Genomic DNA, 21854 nt, shown 5'->3' with positions numbered 1-21854 from the left:
TTTAAACAATGAGCTAATTAGATGCATAATGCTCTGTAATGTATTCTTTCAAAAATTTCCCCACTGTGGGACGAATAATGGTATATCTTATCTTCTTTCCTCCCAGTGCCACTGTTCTCGTTCTGTTCTCGTTCTGTTCTCTAAGTGTGTATTGCAGTGTGTTGGTGATTTAAGGACAGGCATGCTTTATGATTAATTGTCAAATAAATCACTCCTGCTCATAAGCAATTCTATAAATTAGCCACAAGATCATGTTGGCACCATATGCAATGGTTGTGTGGGTGTGCGATAGTGAGCGAGTAAGAGAGAGAAGTATGAGTTCACATTCCTCTCCAACATTCTCTGGCTCTCAGTGCTGTTTTTGAGGCGTCCTGCACCTCGTCTTTGCGCCAAGACGTTTTTTTTTCTCAGAGATTGCATTGGTGAGAAAGACATAGGGGGCAGGGATAGCTGGTGGGATTGAGGAGGGACAAGAAGTGTCTGTTTGTGAGTGTGTGAACAATAGTGAAAAATAACTTAAGCAATGCTAGAGAGTCACAGAGATTTCAATGCAAGGAAATTATATTCCCACATGTTTCATATATCACCCCTGGAGTAGTGGTTGCATAGGATACATAACTAGTTATCTAATACATATTATTTTATTATGCTTTTTAAAATGTTACTTTTTAGAGCGTTGACATTTTGCTTGTGTCACACTGTAAATGAAATGTAAAGGCTTGTGTAAGACTGCTTCATTCCTCTCCTGCCTGCTCCTGAAGGAATTCCTTCCTAGGTTATGTTTAAGCTAAATAAAGCTAAAATAACATCTTTGTATTGTGCCACAGTATATTATTTTAAAAACAGAGTGTAATCAGTGCCATGGGTTGCACATCTTTATCCAAGCCCACACATGGTAGCCTGGTGAATAATTTTAAGCAGTTCCTGAATCAGAAATCTGCCACTGCAATGCACACAGCATCCACCACTCATTGAGCTAAAATCAAGATTTGGCCGGCGGATATGAGCTTCATCGCTGCCTGCTCTTGTTACCAGAGTCTGTAGTTAATCTACATGAGTGCATTTTTAAAACTCCTTGCATAGTGTAAAATGATACAGATTTATCAAAGTGTATCTTGACTGCACCAAGTTATTTGTTTTCATCTGCAGAATAAATAGAGTACCAGGAAACAGGAAATGTAATTTGTAGCCTTGTGGGATTTTTAATTCAAGTACATTTTTACAGGTATTTCACAGTTGTTTATTAACACTAATAAAACAAAATAAAAATAGTGGATTTGTATAAGCCTTTGCTTTAACCATAAAAAAACGTAGCTAGTCTGCTTAATTTCTTTTTTTTTTATTGCAATAAGCACGAGGCAGCTGCATATCAGACAGGTGAATAAAGAAAGAGTGTGCCGAAGGGGTTCAGAAAGCACTATGGTTTATGAGGATAGGTTTTTCTCTAAACAAGCAAGGTTTCTATTTCCCTGAAGACAGGAAAAAACTGCCTGGTGAAACTGAATGTTCCTGAGCAGCCTCTAGCATTTTGTAGGGACTGCACATTAAAAACTGCCATCGGGGAAATCCATGAAAAGTTCAAACCTTTGAATGTGCACATCCACTGGCAATATTTAGATCCTCCTTCTCTCCTCGTTTGCTGCCTGTTTGCCTTACAGCGTGTTTTGTGCGATTTAATTGATATTATTCTGTCTTAACATTATTCTGTCAGGCATTTGTTCTGAATACAGAAGGTGAGAACAAAGAATTCTGTACACAATGGAAATCCTGAGCCCACAGGAAGGCTTGATCATTTGTATGATAAATGTGCTCACAAGGTTTGTGGAGGTTAAAAAATATATACTAAATACGTATATATATCTCTATAGCAAAATATAAATATGACTGGGTAACAACAGTTGTTTAATTATCAATAACCTTTTGGACATTTAAAGTCATGGACATAAAATGAATATATAAAAAATAGCCAAAAGCAAAAATATGTTTGTGAGAATAGACACAAATACATATTACAGCAAAAATTAGCACAATTACATGATCACATCTTTAAAACGGTTTAGTATTCTTAATCATATAAATCAATGAAAACTAAACAGGCAAGGTATGCCAATGTAGTGACCAGGGGAAGAAATATAATTTCTTATAAACACTATTAATAATAACATTATTAACACTATGAATACCACTAATAATAACACTGTTTTTAACAATCAAAAAAGTAACATTTTAGCATGACAGTGAATGCTAAAAGAATAGCTAATGTGCTATTTACAGGATGTTATTATAAAGATGATGAAGGATGCAACAGACACTATCTTACAAGCTGACAGAACACAGCACAGTGTTTTGCATTATTTATTCTAAATGGATTATTAGCATTAGTCATTTTGTAGCATTTGCTGCTTTGTGTTTTTTGTTGTTTTTATTGTCTCTGAGACATATATTAATTCTAGAAGCGCCTTATGTTCTGGCATCACCAATCCATCATGTAACTGAGCGATTACTAGAGATTGATATAAAGTAGGACTGGGTCACATGACACTAGTGCACACATTCATTATGAAACAGACAAGATCAGTTCCAGTGAAATTATACCTGGTATAACCTATTATAGACACACACTGAGTGCCACTCAAAAGCATGGACTTATGTCAGATTATGTCATTTTTCAATTTTCTGTTTTACCCTGGGCACTCAAACTTTACAGTGCTCTAACCTACAAGGGCACTCTAGGAAGATTTATGAATAAATTAATGCTGAGCTGCCATAAAACATGCATCTTTGCCCTTGTCTTTGTTAAGAGAGGAAGTCCTTACAGTTTATAATCTGGTAAAAGTGCAGTGCTGCACTATAGCGACATGGTGTAAATGGGTCATCAGCAAACTCATCTCACTTGGATAGGCCCTGCGGTTTTACAGTTACGGCACGTCAGCATATCCTTGGCACTGAAGTGAAATCAATTATCTCCTCTCCTCCTCTTCCAGCACAGAGTAAACACAACCAGATGGGGCTCAAAGACTGCGTTTACTGATAAAAAGTAATACAGCAGCTGATGGCATTAAATGGGACTGGTTAAAATACAATGGGCACGTCCACCCCACCCTGGTAGAGTTTATATTGGCTATAAACAAAGATCGTAGTAAAATATTCCAGGTTTTAAGCCGAAAAATGTTCAGCCCGATTTCTGAAAAAACAATGTATAGGGTTAATCCAATCAATGATTCTCAACCTGGTTTTCTCTGAGATCCCCAGGTTTCCTTACACCTCCCATAAACCTACCAGCAAGTGGACTGGCTCAGATATAATGACTCCAGATGCCCTGTGGTGAATCAGCATCCCATTCAGGGTCAATTCCAACCTAACATACAGTATTACTAGGATAAGATTCTGATTCATATCAATCCTGACCAGGATACTGCACTTACTAAAAGTGAGTGAATGCAAATGCAAATGAAAAACTACAGTTGTAAGGACTTGAAATATCTAAAATCCATAGGTTTTAAATTAATAATTTTCTCATTATAATTGTATTATAAAAATGCTAGAAAAAAATTTATCAAATATTAATTGATTGGACCTGAGAGAAGTACAGCCTTTTTTGTAATTACTGGAAAATGTGTCAGTTTTTGTTGGTATTTATCATCCATACACTATAGAAATGTGGATATATGCAAAACCTGGGTTAATCTACTAGATTTGATCATTGTTGTTTAAACTGCTTAAAAAGTCGTATGGACGTTTTCTTATGACCCATTATTAGGTCTTCTAATGATCTAAGGAAGTTTCAGCTCAGTGGTTCAAATATTGGGTATCTGCTTGGAAGATCATGAGTTCAAATCCCCTCCCAAGTATCACCAAGCTGCAGGAGACTCCAGTCTCACTGTTTTTTATAAAAAAAAAAGTTGTCACTTTCTTTTGGTGTTTATCACCTATACACTATACAGATGTGGCAATTTCCAAATGCCCTATTATTCCTTTACTAGATTTGATAATTGTTGTCCAAGCCATTTAATAAAGTAATCTGCAGCTCCTGGGCCCTTGAGCAAGGCCCTCAACTGTCTGCTTAATTATATAACTGCCCAGTTGTATAACTGTAAATTGCTCTGGATAAGAACATCTACCAAATGCGTAAGTGTACATGTAAATTTAAACCTTGTATACTATTTAACATCAGCTTGTGCCTAACTGTAAGTGTACCAAATGTGTGCATGCTGTATTGGCATCATCATATGAGACACCAATAGGCTTGGAAAATAGCCAACAAAAAACAACAAGAAGACAACATGCTAACATGACATTGAGGAAGGTGACTGTATCTAGCTCCAGATTTCATTTTCATAGCTCTCTGTTAATGTCCAGAGTTTAACTGTGATTTGTTTTTATAAATTCTATGACAAGATAAAGTCAGGACATTATTTTTTTTTCTCCAAAAGATCATCTACAGTGATTTTCTGCTTCTGCCAGTTCAAGATGCAAACTAAATTTCAGCCCTACTGTTTTGACGTAACCATTTAATTATAGGGGGACCCCACTGCAATCTTGTAAAATGGAAAAGAGAATAGAAAAGGTGTGTTTACGGAACAGATGTGGTCTTTGGCTTGATGTCCCAGGACAGATGGTGTGTATCAGGGCTAGTCGAATCCCTGAAGCTTCATTCCTCACTCCAGCATGAAGAACCAGCCTGTTCTCCAATACAGAGAGCCAGAAACAGCAGGCACAGAAGTCGGGCAATAATCTGTTTTGAAAATTATTTCTTTAAAATGAAACAAAATAAATTATGGTCAAGATAAACTTTTCTTATTTTATTAAATTATTCAATATATATTACATAGAATTTCAAAAAATGTGAGTAATGGCAAAAGATTAGCAGTCTAAGCAAGTCAAGTCAAGTCAAGTTTATTTCTAGAGCGCTTTTCACAACAGACATTGTCTCAAAGCAGCTTTACAGAAATTAACAGTTAAGGTGAATGGTGTGCATTTATCCCTGTTGACAATTTAAAAAAGTGCTGAATTGGAATTTAAAGTGGTATTGCACAATGCATCTACATTTTCTGGTGCTACCATGTGGACAGAGAATTAGCAATAGATTGAGCTCATTTATGGACTAGTAAAAATTTAGTTAAAAATTAAACTAGTGTAAGGAAATCAGAGATCTAGTATCTAAGAATAATTCTGGTCTAATAACAACCCGAGTGCTCTGTGTATGCATGTGGGTGGGTGGTTGGGTGTGTGTTTGGTGGTTGTTTTCAGGCAAACTGCCACGTCTGAGCTTTTCTCTTGAGCTGTCTCCCAGATGGTTTTCATTCCAAGTGGTGCTCGTTTTATGTTGCTGGTGGTGCACCATTGGCAATGCAGAGTTTGCTAACCTGTGAAGATTTGATTAACTAATCTAAAACGTAGTGAATCACAGATCAATTTCTGATCAGAGCAACATAACAATGTGCAATATTTTAACATACATTAAAATGTGATTAATAAAAAGTTGGTGTTTAACATTTTGACTAATCAAATTTCTATTATGGCTGTGTCTACTTTAAACTGACTCGATTAAGTGATTGACAAACTGACTGATAGTTTGACAGGTGAATCTCAGCATGATGCTCTCTGTCTGTCACTGTGATGGCCATGAAGGTCTTTCCAAACACCCTGCCCCTCATATCCATTACTACCTAATTACCTCTTCATCCTCTCTCACTTCATCTTTGTCCCTTTGTCTCCTTCCCTCATCTAACATACACTTACACAGACAGTAATCCTCATTAGTCCATCTGTTACCCAGCTCATTACACACTCCCTTCTTACAAATGCGCACTGATGTTATGGATACACACATATAAAAAAATTTAACATTTTATTTAATTTCATTATACACACATATATTAGACATTAGATACAATTCATACAAATAATCAACTGGAGTGTCTGACACCTGGCTCTGGTACTGTTTTAGCTAACATTGCTTTATGTAAGTTCAATGCATGATCTAGTCTACTTTATATAGCTTATTGAAATTTTTCACCACCAGGTTTGCTTGCTAGATAAATCAGTTCCTGATAATAAGTTTTGTGAATTTGTGTAACGATTAGAATTGTAATGATTGTAATGTTTGACCAACAGGCTGCTGATAAAAACAATCATAATAGTGTAAACTTGCTAAACAGATTCTTGACTCTTTCTTTTGCATTTATTTCAAGAATCAAAAAGCCAAAACTGACAATAAAGCGTATGCTAAACACTCAGCTAAGCCATTGTAGTTTGTAAAATTAAGTTTTACAACAGAAGCAGACATCGAAAACATGTTTTAAATTTTGCTATCACATTCCTGTTGTGACAATATTAAGCATTTAATAGATTAATTGATCAGGTAAATGAAATAGACTAAATATGCAGTCTTATTATATGGGAAAATGTATTCAGAAGCTCAAGCAAATTCTTCTTCTAGTTTCGGCTGCTCCCGTTAGGGGTCGCCACAATGGATCATCCGTCTCCATATCACCGTCGTCTATATCTGCCTCTTTCAAAATGACCACCTGCATGTCTTCCCTCAGCACATCCATAAACCTCCTCTTTGGCCTTCCACTTTTCCTCGTGCCTGGTGGCTCCATCCTCAGCATTCTAATACTGATAAAAATCATGCAGATTAATAGATGTAAATGACTGACAGGCTGAGGTAAAAGCTGGAGGGTAAATGTGTTTTAGTTTCAATAGGGAGGATCCCCTCCTTCAAGGAGTGTGTGTCCTTGACCAACTGCTACGCACACCACCAGCTTTAGCAGTGTGTATTTTTTTCTTCATCTCCTAGGCTTTTGATACCTCAAGGACACCTGCTATTCTCCTTTATCTGCTTGTAGAGAACTCACAAATTGCATTTTGAGTACTTGAAGGCATTGCAGGTTTACATAGTATGAAAAAAGATTTGCTTGTTAATAATTTTTTCAGTTGCAATATTTTAATGCATTTATATTTTTGCCTGTCCATGAGTCGCTGTATTCTTGCATATTTGTTCTATTAAATTTGGAATTAAAGCCATTTCATGCCCAGAAATATACAGTACTTTTACACAATAAGCTCATCCTCTAACCCTGTATCAGCTGTGTCCCGTTGGTGTTCAGTATCAGAATAGGACTTGGAGAGTAAGAGAGGAATTTACATGCTACTTGAGCTTGCATTTCACCCGGACTTGTTAATCCATATCAGCGTGTTTGTGTGTCTGTGTGTGTGTGTGTGTGTGTGTGTGTGTGTGTGTGTGTGTGTGAATGCTCCTTAGGGAACTGGTGCTACAACACAAATCATCATAACAGGGAGTAATTTTAGTATCATGAGAATGAGTTGTCGCTTCCACTTGCATAAATGACTGCTAAAAGAAGTATATTGAAGTCCTCTTTTGTTTTCTTTGGAACTTTCTTTGGGAATTTCTTGGGTCGAAATTAACAATGTTTGCAGGTTAAAAGAAATGTATTAGATTTAAGATTGAATAACTGCATTACATTTGGGGGCAATGGAAAATTTCTAATGTAGGCAAAAAAAAAACCACTACATGTGAACATGCTTTTTCCAAATGCAACCATGTTCCATAACTATCCATTATAAGTATTTGACTAATGCTACTATCTTTAGTTTTTGTTCTGGTTGTAGTTGAGCTTGTACAGTTTGTGTTGATGTTCCTAGTGGCATTAAAAACTGTGTGTGGTATTGCATTGTCAGCCTTTAGTGGTGAACCAAATCCCCAAAGTGCATAGTGTCAGTGGGCATTGTGTTTTCTGGCTCTCTTCTAGCATGAACTGAGCTCACAAGAGTAGCTCAGCCCCACAGCTGGAGTGAAAGCTGCCAAAAAAGATAGATCTCTAGATCTATGTTAGTTATCACATGCTGAGAGGAAACGCCATCTCCGGAGTGTCTCCTTTCCTTAAGGACAGAGGGTCCACAGCTGGGACTCTGAGGTTTTTGCAAAAGCCCTAAACAGTAGCATTGCAAGGGGCTGATTGCAGCCTAATGTAGGCTTTTCACTCACTTTTAGTTTTCTGTTACAAACAACCCAGACACATGCTTCCTCTCATGAATGTGAGTGGCACTCTATGAAAGAGATTTAATTTGAGTGCTTTAAGAGATCCAGTTATTTTTATGAAATGGTTACGAATGATTACAGGGTTTGGCAGTCTGCCTGGGCCAAAGTCATTTACCCCTGTTTTTCAAGGATCCATTTTGTTGATTGCCAACAGAAAGCGAGATTTTGGGGATGCCCATACTACAATCAAGAGCAGCAGTATTATCAAAGATCTGTTTGTTTATGCTTCAGAGATCAGACAGGACTTCAAGGTGATGTTTTGTTTTTTAAAGTGGTTGGAGTTTTGCACGGCAGGTTTGTCTAATGATGGAATCTGAGATATTAATAACATACATGGAGACTCTGTATTCTCATAGCGTTTCTTTTGAAAATGAAACCTTTGACTTCTTTGTTTAGTATTATTACACTGTCCAGCTGAGAGAGAGAGAGAGAGAGAGAGAGAGAGAGAGAGAGAGAGAGAGAGAGTTAAGACATAGAGACTAAAACAGCATAAGAGCACTGACTGCAGGGCGAAATGTGGAAAAATCAATAAACCAAGTGAATTCTCTGGAATGCTTTGGCACTCAGCAAGCACACATGCAGAGTGAAATGTTTTTCTCATCCTTGATGATGGTGCATAGTGCACAAGAATGTACCCACCTGTGCATACACACACCTGCTTAATCATACTGTGTATTGAATATGCACACTGTTAGCAGAATGGACCATACATTATTCCAACTTGATGCTTTGAATACTTAATCAATACTGCAGAGATTTTTGTCTGGAGGCCTGAATAATCCCGCTAGGGTCAGCAAGTTCGCTCTTATGCAGAGAACATCAGGCATCACAAGCCTGCAGAAAGCTAACAGTCACTAACAAACTAGCAAACTAGCAAATCAGATCAAGAAAAGAAAAAGTAGAAGTAGCAAAATAAATATACCTGAAACAGATTTATACAAAAACAGATGTGTAAATGACATTTACATGAATGTTTCATGGAACAATACATGCCTTTCGACAGCAAGCAAAAAGATGAATTCATAAAAATAGGTTCCAGTTAGTTTTGGTCAAGAGCCAGGTTATGCTTGAAATAATTGACCTTGTCGTATTATTCGGTTTTCCATCTTAAAACACATTAATTCGTAGTTTCTATGAATTATTTAGTAAGAGCAGTGCAGCTTATAGGAAAAACACATGCATTTAGTTGAGGAAGTGTGGAGTTGACGTTGTTTCTAAGAGTTTAAGAGGTTATGCTGAAATTTCCCCTTAAGTGTTCAGCAAAAACACGCTCGGCACATAAGAAAACCACATGCAGGCCTTCTAAGTGAAATCGACATACCTTTATTATACACTCAAGTGTTAAATTTCCACGCCCTTAAAAATCATGTTGCATAAAAATTATTTAATTGCCACCATTTCCTTCAGGACGAAGCAGGAAAATGTGGAGAACTTGCGTTTTGTTATTAATTCTTTTACTGTACCTTTGACAAGCTGTGCTTTTCTGTTAGTCCCCCATCCCCTCTTATTTTTTTTTTTTTTTTTGCTTTGCTTTGCTGCAGTTATTGTCGGATTAACTTTGCTCTTCTGAATGAGTTTTCCCTTGTAGTGCTGTTCCAACAGAATTTGTTTTTCTTTTGCAATTCAGGTCTGTTTTTTATGTCTTTTTTTTATTTCAGTGGTTTCCATGTCATCAGCTTCTAACCTAATATTGCTAAACATGCTGAACTTTTAAAAAGGTTGTTGTCTGGTATTAGTAATAATAACTAAGTATGAGAAATATTCGATATTAAACCTGGAATTGAAGTTCAGTAGAATCTCAGTGACTCCATTACAAGGAAGAAGCATTAAGGTGTTTTCTCAACATCAAAGACTGCATAGTATAAAAGATTCAAGAAATCATAGGAGATAAAAGCAGACCAAACAAGAGACTTAGTGAAAAAGAGAGAGCAGAGAGTGCTTGCCGAGCGGAGGTATATTCAATAAAGTGTTAAGAATATGCAATATTTATCCAGTACAGTAGTGCTGCAGCTGGGGCTGGGGCTGTGACAAAGGGAGGGAGGAAAAAGAGAGGGGATGGGAGGGATAGAGGGTGGGTGCAGGAGAAGCCTGAGAGGAAAGAGGAAAAAGGAAGACAGTAAGAAGCAATAGGCCGACTGACTGGATGGTCTTGAAGAGCTGGAGGGTATACAGGATAGATTTCCTTCTGTGGGACATAACTTAAAGATTGTAGACAAACAAATTAAAGCAGCTAAAAGGTAAGATCCTGGTTCAGTGATACATTCAAAAAGAGTTTAATGTATGCATCTGCAGTGGTTTATATAGAGACTTTACACTGTGAATGGGGTTACAGTGAAGTAAGTGATCATGAGCAGGATATATGACTGCTGTGTGAGTGTGTGTGTGTATGTGTGTGTGTGTGTGTGTGTGTGTGTGTGTGTGTGTGTGTGTGTGTGTGTGTGTGTCAGGGGATTGTCTGAGTAAATGTCTGTGATAACACATGAATAGATATCTTTGTGAGCAGGATGCTTCTCTATAGCTCAAGGCTATTTTTGGATGTTGATCATTTACTAAGAAACAGGAAGACATTATACTGTATCTATAAGTTCAATTCACATGAAAGCACACAAACACACACACACACACACACACACACACACACACACACACTTGTTTAAGCATCCTTATGATAAAATTCCATCTAAATAATTGTTACTAAAATTACCTCAGTAATTAAAATGCAACCAGATTTAGGTTTTATTACAGTTTTTAAAAAGAATTTCTTCATGAGGTCCAGCTAAATGTCCCCACAAGGTCAAACCTGTCAGATATTTCATCAACATGGTCCTCACCACTATATCACCACACACACACACACACACACACACACACACACACACACAGTATTAGAGAAAGAAAGAAGGAGAGCCCAACTGTCTTGTTCTATGCAGATTAATGTGTCTGCCTCTTCTGTCTTCTCTGCAGAGAACAAAATCATTAGCCACCCCCTCTTTAGCATGCTAACTCACATGTTACTGCAGAATAATAGCAGCTCTAGAGCGTGTGTGGCCCACACGTGCTCACACACAAGCTCGCACACACCATTTTTACCTGTAATCATGAGTGATTTCATCCTTGAGAATGCAAACAGGGACAAACTGAGATGATAAATCACTGTGAATGACACTTCCTCTTGCTTTATTTCTGAGTCTGGGCCAATTCTGTGTGGTATTAGGCAGCACAGTCTCAAACTCTCTCATTAGTGCAGGAATCCTGCTTACAAATCCTTTTTTTTTTTTTTTTTTTTGGCACGTTGCATGTTTTAGGAGCCATTATTAGTGTCCTGTGCAAGTAAAGGTGGGCTTGACTAGCTTTTTAGTATCACAGACTGGAAAATGAATTCAAATTACCAGCTTAAATCCTGTGTGGAATTAATATAACCTTTTGTGCATGAAATTGGCTGATCTGGGTAATCCTGAGATGCCATGTGAAACTTATCTCACAGCAATGGTCTAGCCAGCATTTATAGGAAAAAAATTGAAATTTACATTTTACACTTTCATTTTATCATTTACATTTATACATTGTAATGTGATTATACAATGTGGAGCAGGTACTTGATATATTTAATTGTTAAATATAGAGTACCGTACTCTTTCAAATTTCTTTGAGCACAGGTTCACTTGTAAATAAAAGTTCCGAATTTTTTGCAATTTGAAGCATGTAAATAATGCAAGCTAATGGTTTGTATTGACCTTGTTTTCTATGCTGTTTAAACATTTAGATATTGTATATTAAAAAGAAGTCTAGTGTCTTATACATTTTATACACACACACACACACACACACACACACACACACACACACACACACTGCTGAAGTAGATATTTTTTGTGTTCATTTATTTAAATCATTCAACACCGCTGTTTCTGCATGTGGATCTGTGTCTTTTGATTGATAGACTGCATATTTTTGTTTTTTCCTGCACTAGTGCACTTGGCTCGACTTATAAAGAGTTTAATGATTGAGTTAATAAGCTAAATAATCATCATTAAACCCTTTATAATACAAACCAAGTGAGTGTGAGATATAAATGTGCAGGATGTTGATAGTCTTTTGCTTGGACCAGGCAACTGAATTAAACAGATGTAAAATACTTCTTTTTGGAAGAAGAAAAAAGCGCACTTAAAGAGCTGTAAATTCCCAACCAAATGCTATAAAAAAAAGACAGAAATGAAAATAATCCAGCTTTTATGAGTGTTCTGATTCTCCTGCTTTCCTGTTTGTGTTGTGCAGATGTCATGGCGCCCGACCTACCGAAGCTCCAAGTTTCGAAACGTTTATGGCAAAGTTGGCAACAGGGAGCATTGCTTCGAAGGCATCCCCATCACCAAGAACGTCCATGACAACCACTTCTGTGCTGTCAACAGCAAGTTCCTGGCCATAGTGACAGAGAGCGCAGGAGGAGGGGCGTTTATCATTATCCCAGTCATTCAGGTAACGTTTGACACCGACAGCTAATATTGACCTAGTATCGGCATTCTGCATTTTTTTTTTGTCAGGAGTGAATGTAAATTAACACGATGGGAGAATTAAACCACACCATAGATCTACACTGAACTGGTGGCTCACTTAAGTGTAACTTCAGCGCCAGTTTTATTGGTTTGGAAATGAATGAGGGTTGTACTTGTTTTCAAACTATAAATAACAGTCAAGAGTTTGGAGCAGAAATGGTTTTCTGCCTCTTTAAGATTCAGGATTCTAGTTTGTTTTGCTTTGTGGAAAATATCCTGTATCCATAAAGTGTATATTCTTCAGATGGTTGAGTTTCTTGCTTCCTAAAAGGCAGTGGTGGGCAGTAACAAAGTAAATGTAATTTGTTACTGTACTTAAGTAGTTTTTTCACATATCTGTACTTTACGCAAGTATTTCCGTTTTGGGAGACTTTTACTTTGACTTCACTACATTTCAAAGTGAAATATCTTACATTACACTCAACTACATTACGCAAAATCAGTCGTTAAATTTTTATTTATGAGCAGATAAAAACTTAACTGGTCAAACACGCAGCAAGCCACCAATTGGGATAAAGCGCGCATTTTTGCAAACTCTTACAAAAGAAAAGACTGAGACTATTTTTAAGTCTTTCATAACCTTTTGGCCTCCACTTTGAGGCACAAAACATGAACAGAGCACAGAGATTATGGACAGAATGAGCTCTGCAATTAAAGCCAAGTGAACACAGAGCTCTATTTAAAGAAATTCAGACATCTTTGAAATGTAGCATTTATTTTAGACATGCTGTTTAGATTTTTAGAATAATTCTATAGCTGTCAAGGGGACAAAAGAGAAACAAGACATTTGAGTATGTTTTTTATATCCGGAGTCTTATGATCATAACAGAATAAATCTGCGTGATCAGCCAAAACGTGATCAGAGACTGTAAACTGAGCATTCATGTCTTTAAAGAGACAAATCTCAGTGACAGAGATGGTGACTGTAGGCCATTTACAGATGACAATATGATCTTGATTGTGGTCTTTCTCCATCCATCTTGCATCTTGTGTTTTCTTCACAGTCCTGTATCCGGCCACGCTGGTCATTGGGTCATGCTCTCAAGCCATGCTATCAATGGCACTTTTGTGAGCATTCAAAGTCACATTGCTGATGTGTGGTGCAGCGGGACGGCTCTTCTGGGGCATTGTCCCATCAATGAGCTCATTCCGCAGGATGTCTACCTCCAGCTGGGTTCCCAGGCCTTTAGCTAGATGATGGCATGGCGAGAGAAATATTGCTGCCTGACTTCCGTTTAAGTTTTATTGGGGACGCCACAGGAGTTGTGACTGATCTCTTGCTTTTTAATCCGTTTTTTTTATTCTCTTTTGCTTATTTAATATATTTCTCTTTAATATATTCTTTATGTTAATTCTCTTTCTTAGTCATTCATTCTTCTCCTCTCTGCCTGTTGTTATTATTTTCAACATCAGGCTTTACTGCAGAATAAAGTAGAATACTAGGACTAAAACTACTAGAACAGATGTATTTGTTACAGTCATTACAATAATAATATCCTATTGGCAGAATAAAATTATTGTGATTAAAGCAAGTTTTTTTCCTTAATGCAAGCGATATTATTACTAATGTTAAAGTTTTTAAGAAACACTCCCAAACCCTGCAATTTCTATTACATTAATTCAATCGTTCATCTTCAGTAACTGCTTTATCCTGGTCAGAGCTGCAATGGATCTGGAGTACATCCTGGGAACACTGAGTGTGAGGCAGTGATACACCATGGATAGGATGCCAGTCCATCACTTTACACCCACAAAATTACACATAACTACAGGCAATTTATTGTAGCCAATCCATCTACTGTTGAGGATTTGTAAGGGAGGAGGAAACTCAAGAACTTGAAACCAACAATGGACTATGGAAGATTGTGTAGTTCTATAGTTTGTTTTAGTTGTCTCATGTGGCTTTGACCAATCTTTGTGCATTTACAGTATGTCGCCTCAATTTATGGTCCCTTCGATTGGATTTCTAGGTTAAATCTCTTTTTTATGTCACTAAAAATTTTTTTTTTTTTTGCCTTGTATGTTTATTAATAAGCTCTTTATCCTTCACAGATGTACATGTAGTGTACACATGTAGTGTACATACATTTTCTTTAAAAACAGAAACAACCCACAATTAGACTCATGGTTCCAATGAAACAGTTTTCTTTCAGTGTCCAGTGCTTTAACTGTTATTATGTTTACAGGACTGCACTCCTTTTTTAAATTATGTACAGAGCCAGGAGCAAACACTTAATGGAGTTGTCAATTGTTATGGTGGCAAGTTAATAGTGTAAGCCAGTAGTCTTTAAGTCTTTATGGCCATGATATCGCTGATACTCACAAGGCCATAGTCAGGGACCTTTAGATTCCTTTAGGACATTTACTGTATAAATCAAAAGAAACCCATTAAATATGTCTTTTTTCATAGATTATTTATAGAGTTTATAGATATATTAATTCCATATGTATTTTATCAACACTGCTTTAACAAAACTAATCCAAAGTCATTATCAGTCTCAAACCATTACATTTCTGGTATTTCTGTAATGGCAGATCTTATTTTACAACACTCTGGCTGAGTATTGAAGACAAAATAGTTTCCTAGAGAGTTATCAGATGGCAACGAGCTCTGAAGTTAATCTTGAATTAGTGAACCAGACACAAGGATTTAACATAGCTTATGAGCAAAGAATGAGTACTGAAAAGGGACCTGTGTATGTCAGAAATAGGTCTCAGATTATAGAATGGAAATACATGCCCATACTGTCATCATACATCCAAAAAAAGGGGAATGGAAAGAGGGGGGAAAAAACTAAAAACATGTGGCATGATGTCATTTAAAATGGTTTAACCACCGGTAGTTGGCATAGACAGAGACAATAAACTTATACCGAATAGTTTAATTAAACAGAAATAAAATTCATGTAATGTGGCATAGTGAATAAAAGTTATAATTTCCAGGCCTCGATTAGCCAGAAAAATCTCCCTGATGCTGCAGTAGACATATCAATTTCTGTCCAAGGAAAGCCTCCACTGATCTATAAGCAGGGTCTATATTAATTGACACAAGCTTCATTGCTGCAAGCTCTTATCTCCAGAATATTATATTCAGCTACTGACTATTTCAGCTTAGTCATCAGATCATGCATTTTAAGTATGTACAGTAATAGTACATGCCTAAAGAGTGAAAAATGGTACAGATTATTGTTTTCTTCACCCGTCGCATGAAGATAGCCAGGGAATCCGCTCTTCGGACATCTAGGGGAAGTTCATTCCAACACCTCGGTGCCAGAACAGAGAAGAGCCTTAATGTATACTTACATCTTACCCTGGGAGAAGGTGGTACCAGTCGAGCAGTGCTGGAGTGGTGCAGTACAAGGAGTGATGAGGTCTCTGAGGTATAAAGGTGCTGGTACATTTTTGGCTTTGTAGGTAAGCATCAGTGTTTTAAATCTGATACGTGCGGCTCCCCTATGATGTTCTACTCTGTGGCGCACGCCAATAATCCGCCTGGGAGGAATGAAGGGAGGAGTGTTAATTAGCAGAAAATGTGACACACAAATTCCAGCCTCCTGCTTGCATCCTTCTTGCATCACTCTGACCAGAAGACATTACATTATAGAGATATGCTTTCTGCTTTCTTTGTCTTTGAGACACCAAGGCATAAAGACAGTACTGGCAACACCAGACTGGCTTCACCATGGAGAGGAACATTGCCAAGCAGGAGCTATTGGTGGACCCTTGGAAGGTGCTGATGTCACCACTGTACATCTAATTCTTTCTTATAAAAATGATGTCGCAGGTCTACAGTAGATAGGGAGTCAAAAGCCTTCAAGTACCCTTATGGCATCTGTATAGGAGTGCAAGGAATTCCAAATGAAACTTATTAGGAAAGAGAAAGCAGTGTGGAACAGCTTTGTCACAGTTGTTTAAGGCCTTCTAGGTAATCACAAAGCTGAAATCTTTGTGGATCTGGTTAAGACTCTGGTGAAGGGCTGTGGCATTTTGGGCTGCAGAATGCCTCTCAATGTACGTATCCTTGATGATTATCTTTTCAAACAGAACATGGGAGTAAAGTCAGAGGAGTAAGGGAAGCACATTTAGCAGGATATACTGGACTTTGAACACCAGAATCAAGGACAATATAATGAAAACCTGATGAGAGACCTCATTTGGGGTCTTTTTAAAAGGGATTTAAAAATCTGATCACTTCTAAATTGTTTGTGGTCTGTTTTGCACATGTTTATTTCAGTAAACCAACTGTTTCATTTGTTCTTTTTTCCTGATTTGGACAATTTGAAACTAAACGATTTTTCAACCCCAACAAAGTCAAATGCTTAATACAAAGGTTTTGGACACAATAGCAACATTTGAGGGGATTAGTAGCAATTTTCTATACTTTTGATCCAGAAAGCATACTGAAAAAAAACACTTACTGTACATAAAAAAAAGCTGTGTCAAATGGTTATGAGATCAGTCTGAATGTCAATCAAACAGAAAGGATTTTTGTTATGATTGAATTAGAGTAATTGATTTTGAAGATAAAGAACAAAACCACAAGTTATAATTAAACTTGTCAGGATAATGGTGACAAATACACTTCATTTTCCTTTAGCCACATTGTCAAATGACTTCTACACCAGATTGCTATTTACAGCTCATTATTATCATCACTTGTGTATAGCTTCTTGGTTTTTATTATTTTGTGCTCATGCTCTCGCTTATCTTTTCACTTGTTTTTGCTTTGTGTATATCGTTTCATTGTCTTTGTTTTATAAATTTGCACGATAATCAAAAATATCTGCACTCAACATTGGTGTTCCACAAACTGAACAGAAACAAGTGTATAATAGATTTCAAAAGATCACCAGACCTGGGGTGAGTGGTAGTCCTTAGAAGTCCTTACAAGCTGGATATGATTAAGCGAAAATGATAAGCATAAAGAAATAAACAACCATATTTTTATACCAGGAAGTGATTAATTGCTTGTGTTGCTTGTAGTTTGTCTCTTTTAGTGACTATGATTGTCCAGGTTTGCACAGGATAGGATTGGTTAGAGGATATCAAAGCTAACTTAGACTTGTTGCTTTCTGCACTTAAAGTCATTTTAAGTTCCAGGAGAAACACGGGTCATCAGTCAACACAGCATATGTAACTAAAGAAAGAATATCAAGTGAATGAGCAAGAAAAATATTCAGAACTTGAAGTGCTCTTAAAAGAGTTATTTGTAGGCATAAGGCAGTTTTTAGTTTTGTCAAACCAAGGATTTTTCAACAAGAATCTGTAGAGCTATCACTGAACAAGCTGGACAAAATTATAACATCACAACCCAGTTCTATCCAGCTACTGTTTTCTTACAAAGAAAGAAGAAGAAAAAGAAATGTCTACAGTTTTGTTTCGTTTTTCTCAGCAATTCTCGCTTTCTCTTCTACCAGGACTTTCCATTTAGCAAATGTGGTCTACCAACTTGTCCAGCTCAGAAGGTGTTTTTGTAAAATGTGGTCACACCAGTAAGTGTATTTATTGTTCTAAACAGTGGATAATAAAATCGAATGAGAAATTCTTGCCTGCAAGGTAAATATGAATCAGTTCAGTTTATAGGGTTCTCTGTTCTTTACTGTAGTGTGGATCTCAGTAAAAGCTTTATATAGGCTTGGATCATGTTAGCACTTTGTATGTATCAAAGATGTTATAAAGTGGGGAAAGATTTGTTCAGGCTTTATGGATTTATATATCAGGGGTTTTCTCATGGAAATGCTACATGTTTGGCATGTTGAACTAACTGCTCATGACAATACACTTTATAACATAACTCAGCTCAACTTTCACACAAGTTATCTAAATTATATGTGCTAATGGACAAGAAAATTAATTTACAAGATGGCATTTACATTTACATTTGTACTTCTGGAAGATGCTAGCTAGTGGGTTAGCTAATGTAATGCTTATATATTTTTGTATTTATGTCCACATTGAATAAATGCATAAAGACAAAGTTGAGATAAACACAGACAAAATACAAGACTCCCAAAGATTTTCTCAATCATTATTTTACAACAAATAAACAAAAAACCTACATTTATTACATCTATGCATTTACTTATTTCACATTTCACATCTCCTACTGTGGTGTTTTTCTCATTGAAAGCACAACTGAGACAAAGTTAGTGGCTGCTTATGGGTCTGTTTTGTGGATTACTGGAAAATATTTATTTTGGAAAATATCTGCTTAGTTATTATGCATAATGATGGCCAAGCTTGTTTCTCTCCTCCATCATTGAAAAGTGAGAAATATCTCAATTTACATAAGAACATAACATTTTACTGTATTGAAGTGTTTCAAGTGCTTTAAATCAATAAAGACTCTTTGTTTATTAAAATCTAAGCAACTTCGTTGTTCTCAAAGCTGTTGAAGAAAAAGGCTAGACTCATTGTACTACAGTAATTACAGTAATCATGAAGATTTGCCTTGCAGGTTTAGACTCTTAGTAAGGGGTGTTGAGTGAATTCATTAGTGTGACAGACAGCCATGAGGGTGTGTGTGGAGGAAAAGCTAGATTCTGAGCAATACATCTGTGACTCTGTTTCTGACACTGTGTGTCCTCTTTTCCTTAATTCTCAAAACCCAGTGAATACACGTTAGGGAAAATTGAGACAAAGAAAGAGAAAGAGATGTGATAGAGGGAACGCCCTTCATTCAAGATATGGGTAATTACTAAGAAAGACATTTGAGACAAAGAAAGAAAATAAAGGGTGGGATGGATAGAGAGCCGTTCATTTGTGATATAGGTGATATTATTTTCAATTATTTAAGAAAGAAGCAAATGAATTTGTATACTCATGATGATCATAATGTAATTGAATAATATGAAAATGCCTGTTTTTGTAGCACTCCTGATATTTCAGGCATGAAAATGAGAATTAAAAACAACACAAACACATTTAGAATGTTGGTGCTTTTTCTCCCAGGCCCTTTGTCTTCACCCTGAAACTGGGTGTCTCACAGGAAATCCCAGCATCCTCTTAGCCAGCCCCATCCTGTCTGTCCCCCCAGTCATCCTGCTAAACTCCATCCCCTATATCAGCTTAGTAGACCCCCTGATGTGCTGAATGCTGTGTGTGAGCCTAAAGTAAACTGGTAAATCTGATTAAAAAAGGAAAAATCAATAAGTACGGAATAACATTTGATTGAAAGGAGCCCAGACTTATAGGAGAATAATCCACCCTGGGAGTATAATATTACAGCAATTTGACAGTCATTACTTTTTTGAGCAAGAAGTGAACAAAGTCCCCTTTTCACATAGAGAAAGAAGTTGTTCTTGTTATTGTCTTATCTCAATAAATAAAGAAGCAGAAAATAACATGCTACTTTGAAACAGGAAAATGTAATCATATTCTCAAGATTCTTTCATCCACTGCAAAAAAATAGTCATCTGGAATTATCTTGAATATGCATTAGTCAAAATGATTTAGTATTTCTTCTTATATTACACTAAACAAAATATAAGCTTATGTCATATTTCTGGACTAATTTTAAGCTTATATTTTCTTATTCTATTCCAGATCAGTTTGCTTTTTTTCAAAACATGTCAAGATTATGCTGAAATCAGCATAATGACTACGTTACCCATCAGCCCCTGCATTTCACATGGCCTGTCACATGTCACTGAGCACTCACACCTGTTCTGTGTTATCATTATTAACGACCCCTAGATCAATTCAGATTTTTGTAAGTCTCATTGTTTTTTGTCTTTTGTCTTGTGTTAGTGCCTTTGCATATTCAACAACCTTGCTCATAGATTGCCTGTTTTATATTTACTGTTTTCTGATTCATGCTTTTGATTGTTTGTTTGTTTGTTTGTTACTTATTTACACCTGTGCATGAAGTGCTGACATGGGTGAAGTGGTGACATGGGTGAAGTGGGTGTAGTGAAGTGGTACATGGGTAATTGATCACAAGGTTGCTGGTTTAATTACTAGTACTTCCAAGCTGCCACTATTGGGCCTTTGTGCAATGCTATAACCCTCTCTGCTCTAGGGTTGCTGTATACTTACTGACCCTTCACTCTGATCACATTTTCCTAAAGACGAGATATGTGGAAAAAATGAATTTACTTTTGCTGTCGTGACCTCTTTCTGTATCCCCATGCTCTGAAATCTTAAATTAATCTTATCTTCATATCTTTATTTTGACTAGAAAAAGATAATTTTTCTATCATCAAAATCAGAATACTTTATTGATTCCCTCGGGAAATTGTTGGAAATATAATAAATAATAAATAAATATATTAATAATTTAAGATGTTTAATATGACTGCATTGACACTGGAAACTCCCTCCATAAGTATTGCATAAGCTTGTTCTAATAGAAAATGTTACCAAATGAATGATTATATGCTTTTCTTTTTTTTAAATAAATGTATCTATTTTTATTAAAACTAGATTCAATGGAGCTTTTGCCTTAACAGCCAACGTGAATGTACTGTTATGGTTGTAATGTATTGTAACCACTGCATTCATATAAGCCTTGAATAATTTATGTTAACTAGTACTATTATCGGATCTGTGCTGTTCTAGAAAATGAATTGATACCTTCTCATTTAAAAATTCAACAAAGGGGTGGTATAATTGTAAAAAAAAAAAAAAAAAAGTTATGTAAGTCGAGTAGGCTTTTATTGTTATTTCAGCTATTTACAGTACAATACACAGTAAAACGAAACAACATTCCCCCTGGACCAAAGTGCTACACAACAACATACTTACAATTTTCATTAAGAAAAAACACAAAACTAACTTGGACACTGCATTAAGTGCATGTGCATTTATTATTTTATAATTAAGACAAGACAATGTGAATGTGAAAAATCTATTTTAGTGGTGACTATTTGGTTCTTTTTGTCTGGTTTCACTATTGCTGGAAATTCTAATTAGAATAAAAAAAAACATTTGCAGTCCACTTCGGTATCCCAAAATGTGTACAAGTTACAACATCATTTAAATCAGAATAATAGCTTTTACATTATATTTTACTTTCTATCACAACCAACCAATAATATTTTCAAATGAGATTTTTATATTTCAGACAGCTTTTGTGATCAGACTGGTTTAGTCTCAGTAGGGGGATCATTTCCTCTGGGGCTCCATTGTCGCTGGTGTGAGATGACATCATTAGCCATGTATAAGGGTTTATTGTCTTTACAGCTATTAATAGAATAGCAATAAGCCATAAAAGAGAACACTTTTGTGTCATGGAT

At 36.4% G+C, this 21854-nt stretch overlaps 1 protein-coding gene across 2 annotated transcripts in view; it reads left to right on the top strand.

Annotated features, from left to right (window-relative positions):
* The window catches only part of coro2ba (coronin, actin binding protein, 2Ba), a 47525-nt gene that overhangs the window by 13890 nt on the left and 11781 nt on the right, over positions 1-21854 (top strand). Inside the window, exons 1-2 of one of the 2 annotated variants that reach the window (XM_046840878.1) lie at positions 10154-10302; positions 12341-12541. In XM_046840878.1, coding sequence (XP_046696834.1) covers positions 12341-12541 — 201 coding nt within the window. In that variant the 5' untranslated portion in view covers positions 10154-10302. Of the gene's footprint in view, positions 1-10153; positions 10303-12340; positions 12542-21854 lie in introns of those variants that run through there. The other variant, XM_046840877.1, reaches the window with a different exon arrangement.

Source organism: Silurus meridionalis, chromosome 26 (genome assembly GCF_014805685.1).
Source record: "Silurus meridionalis isolate SWU-2019-XX chromosome 26, ASM1480568v1, whole genome shotgun sequence".
Lineage (NCBI taxonomy): Eukaryota > Metazoa > Chordata > Actinopteri > Siluriformes > Siluridae > Silurus > Silurus meridionalis.
The sequence above is the reverse complement of the archived record's forward strand: the minus strand, read 5'-3'. Positions and strand labels throughout refer to the sequence as shown.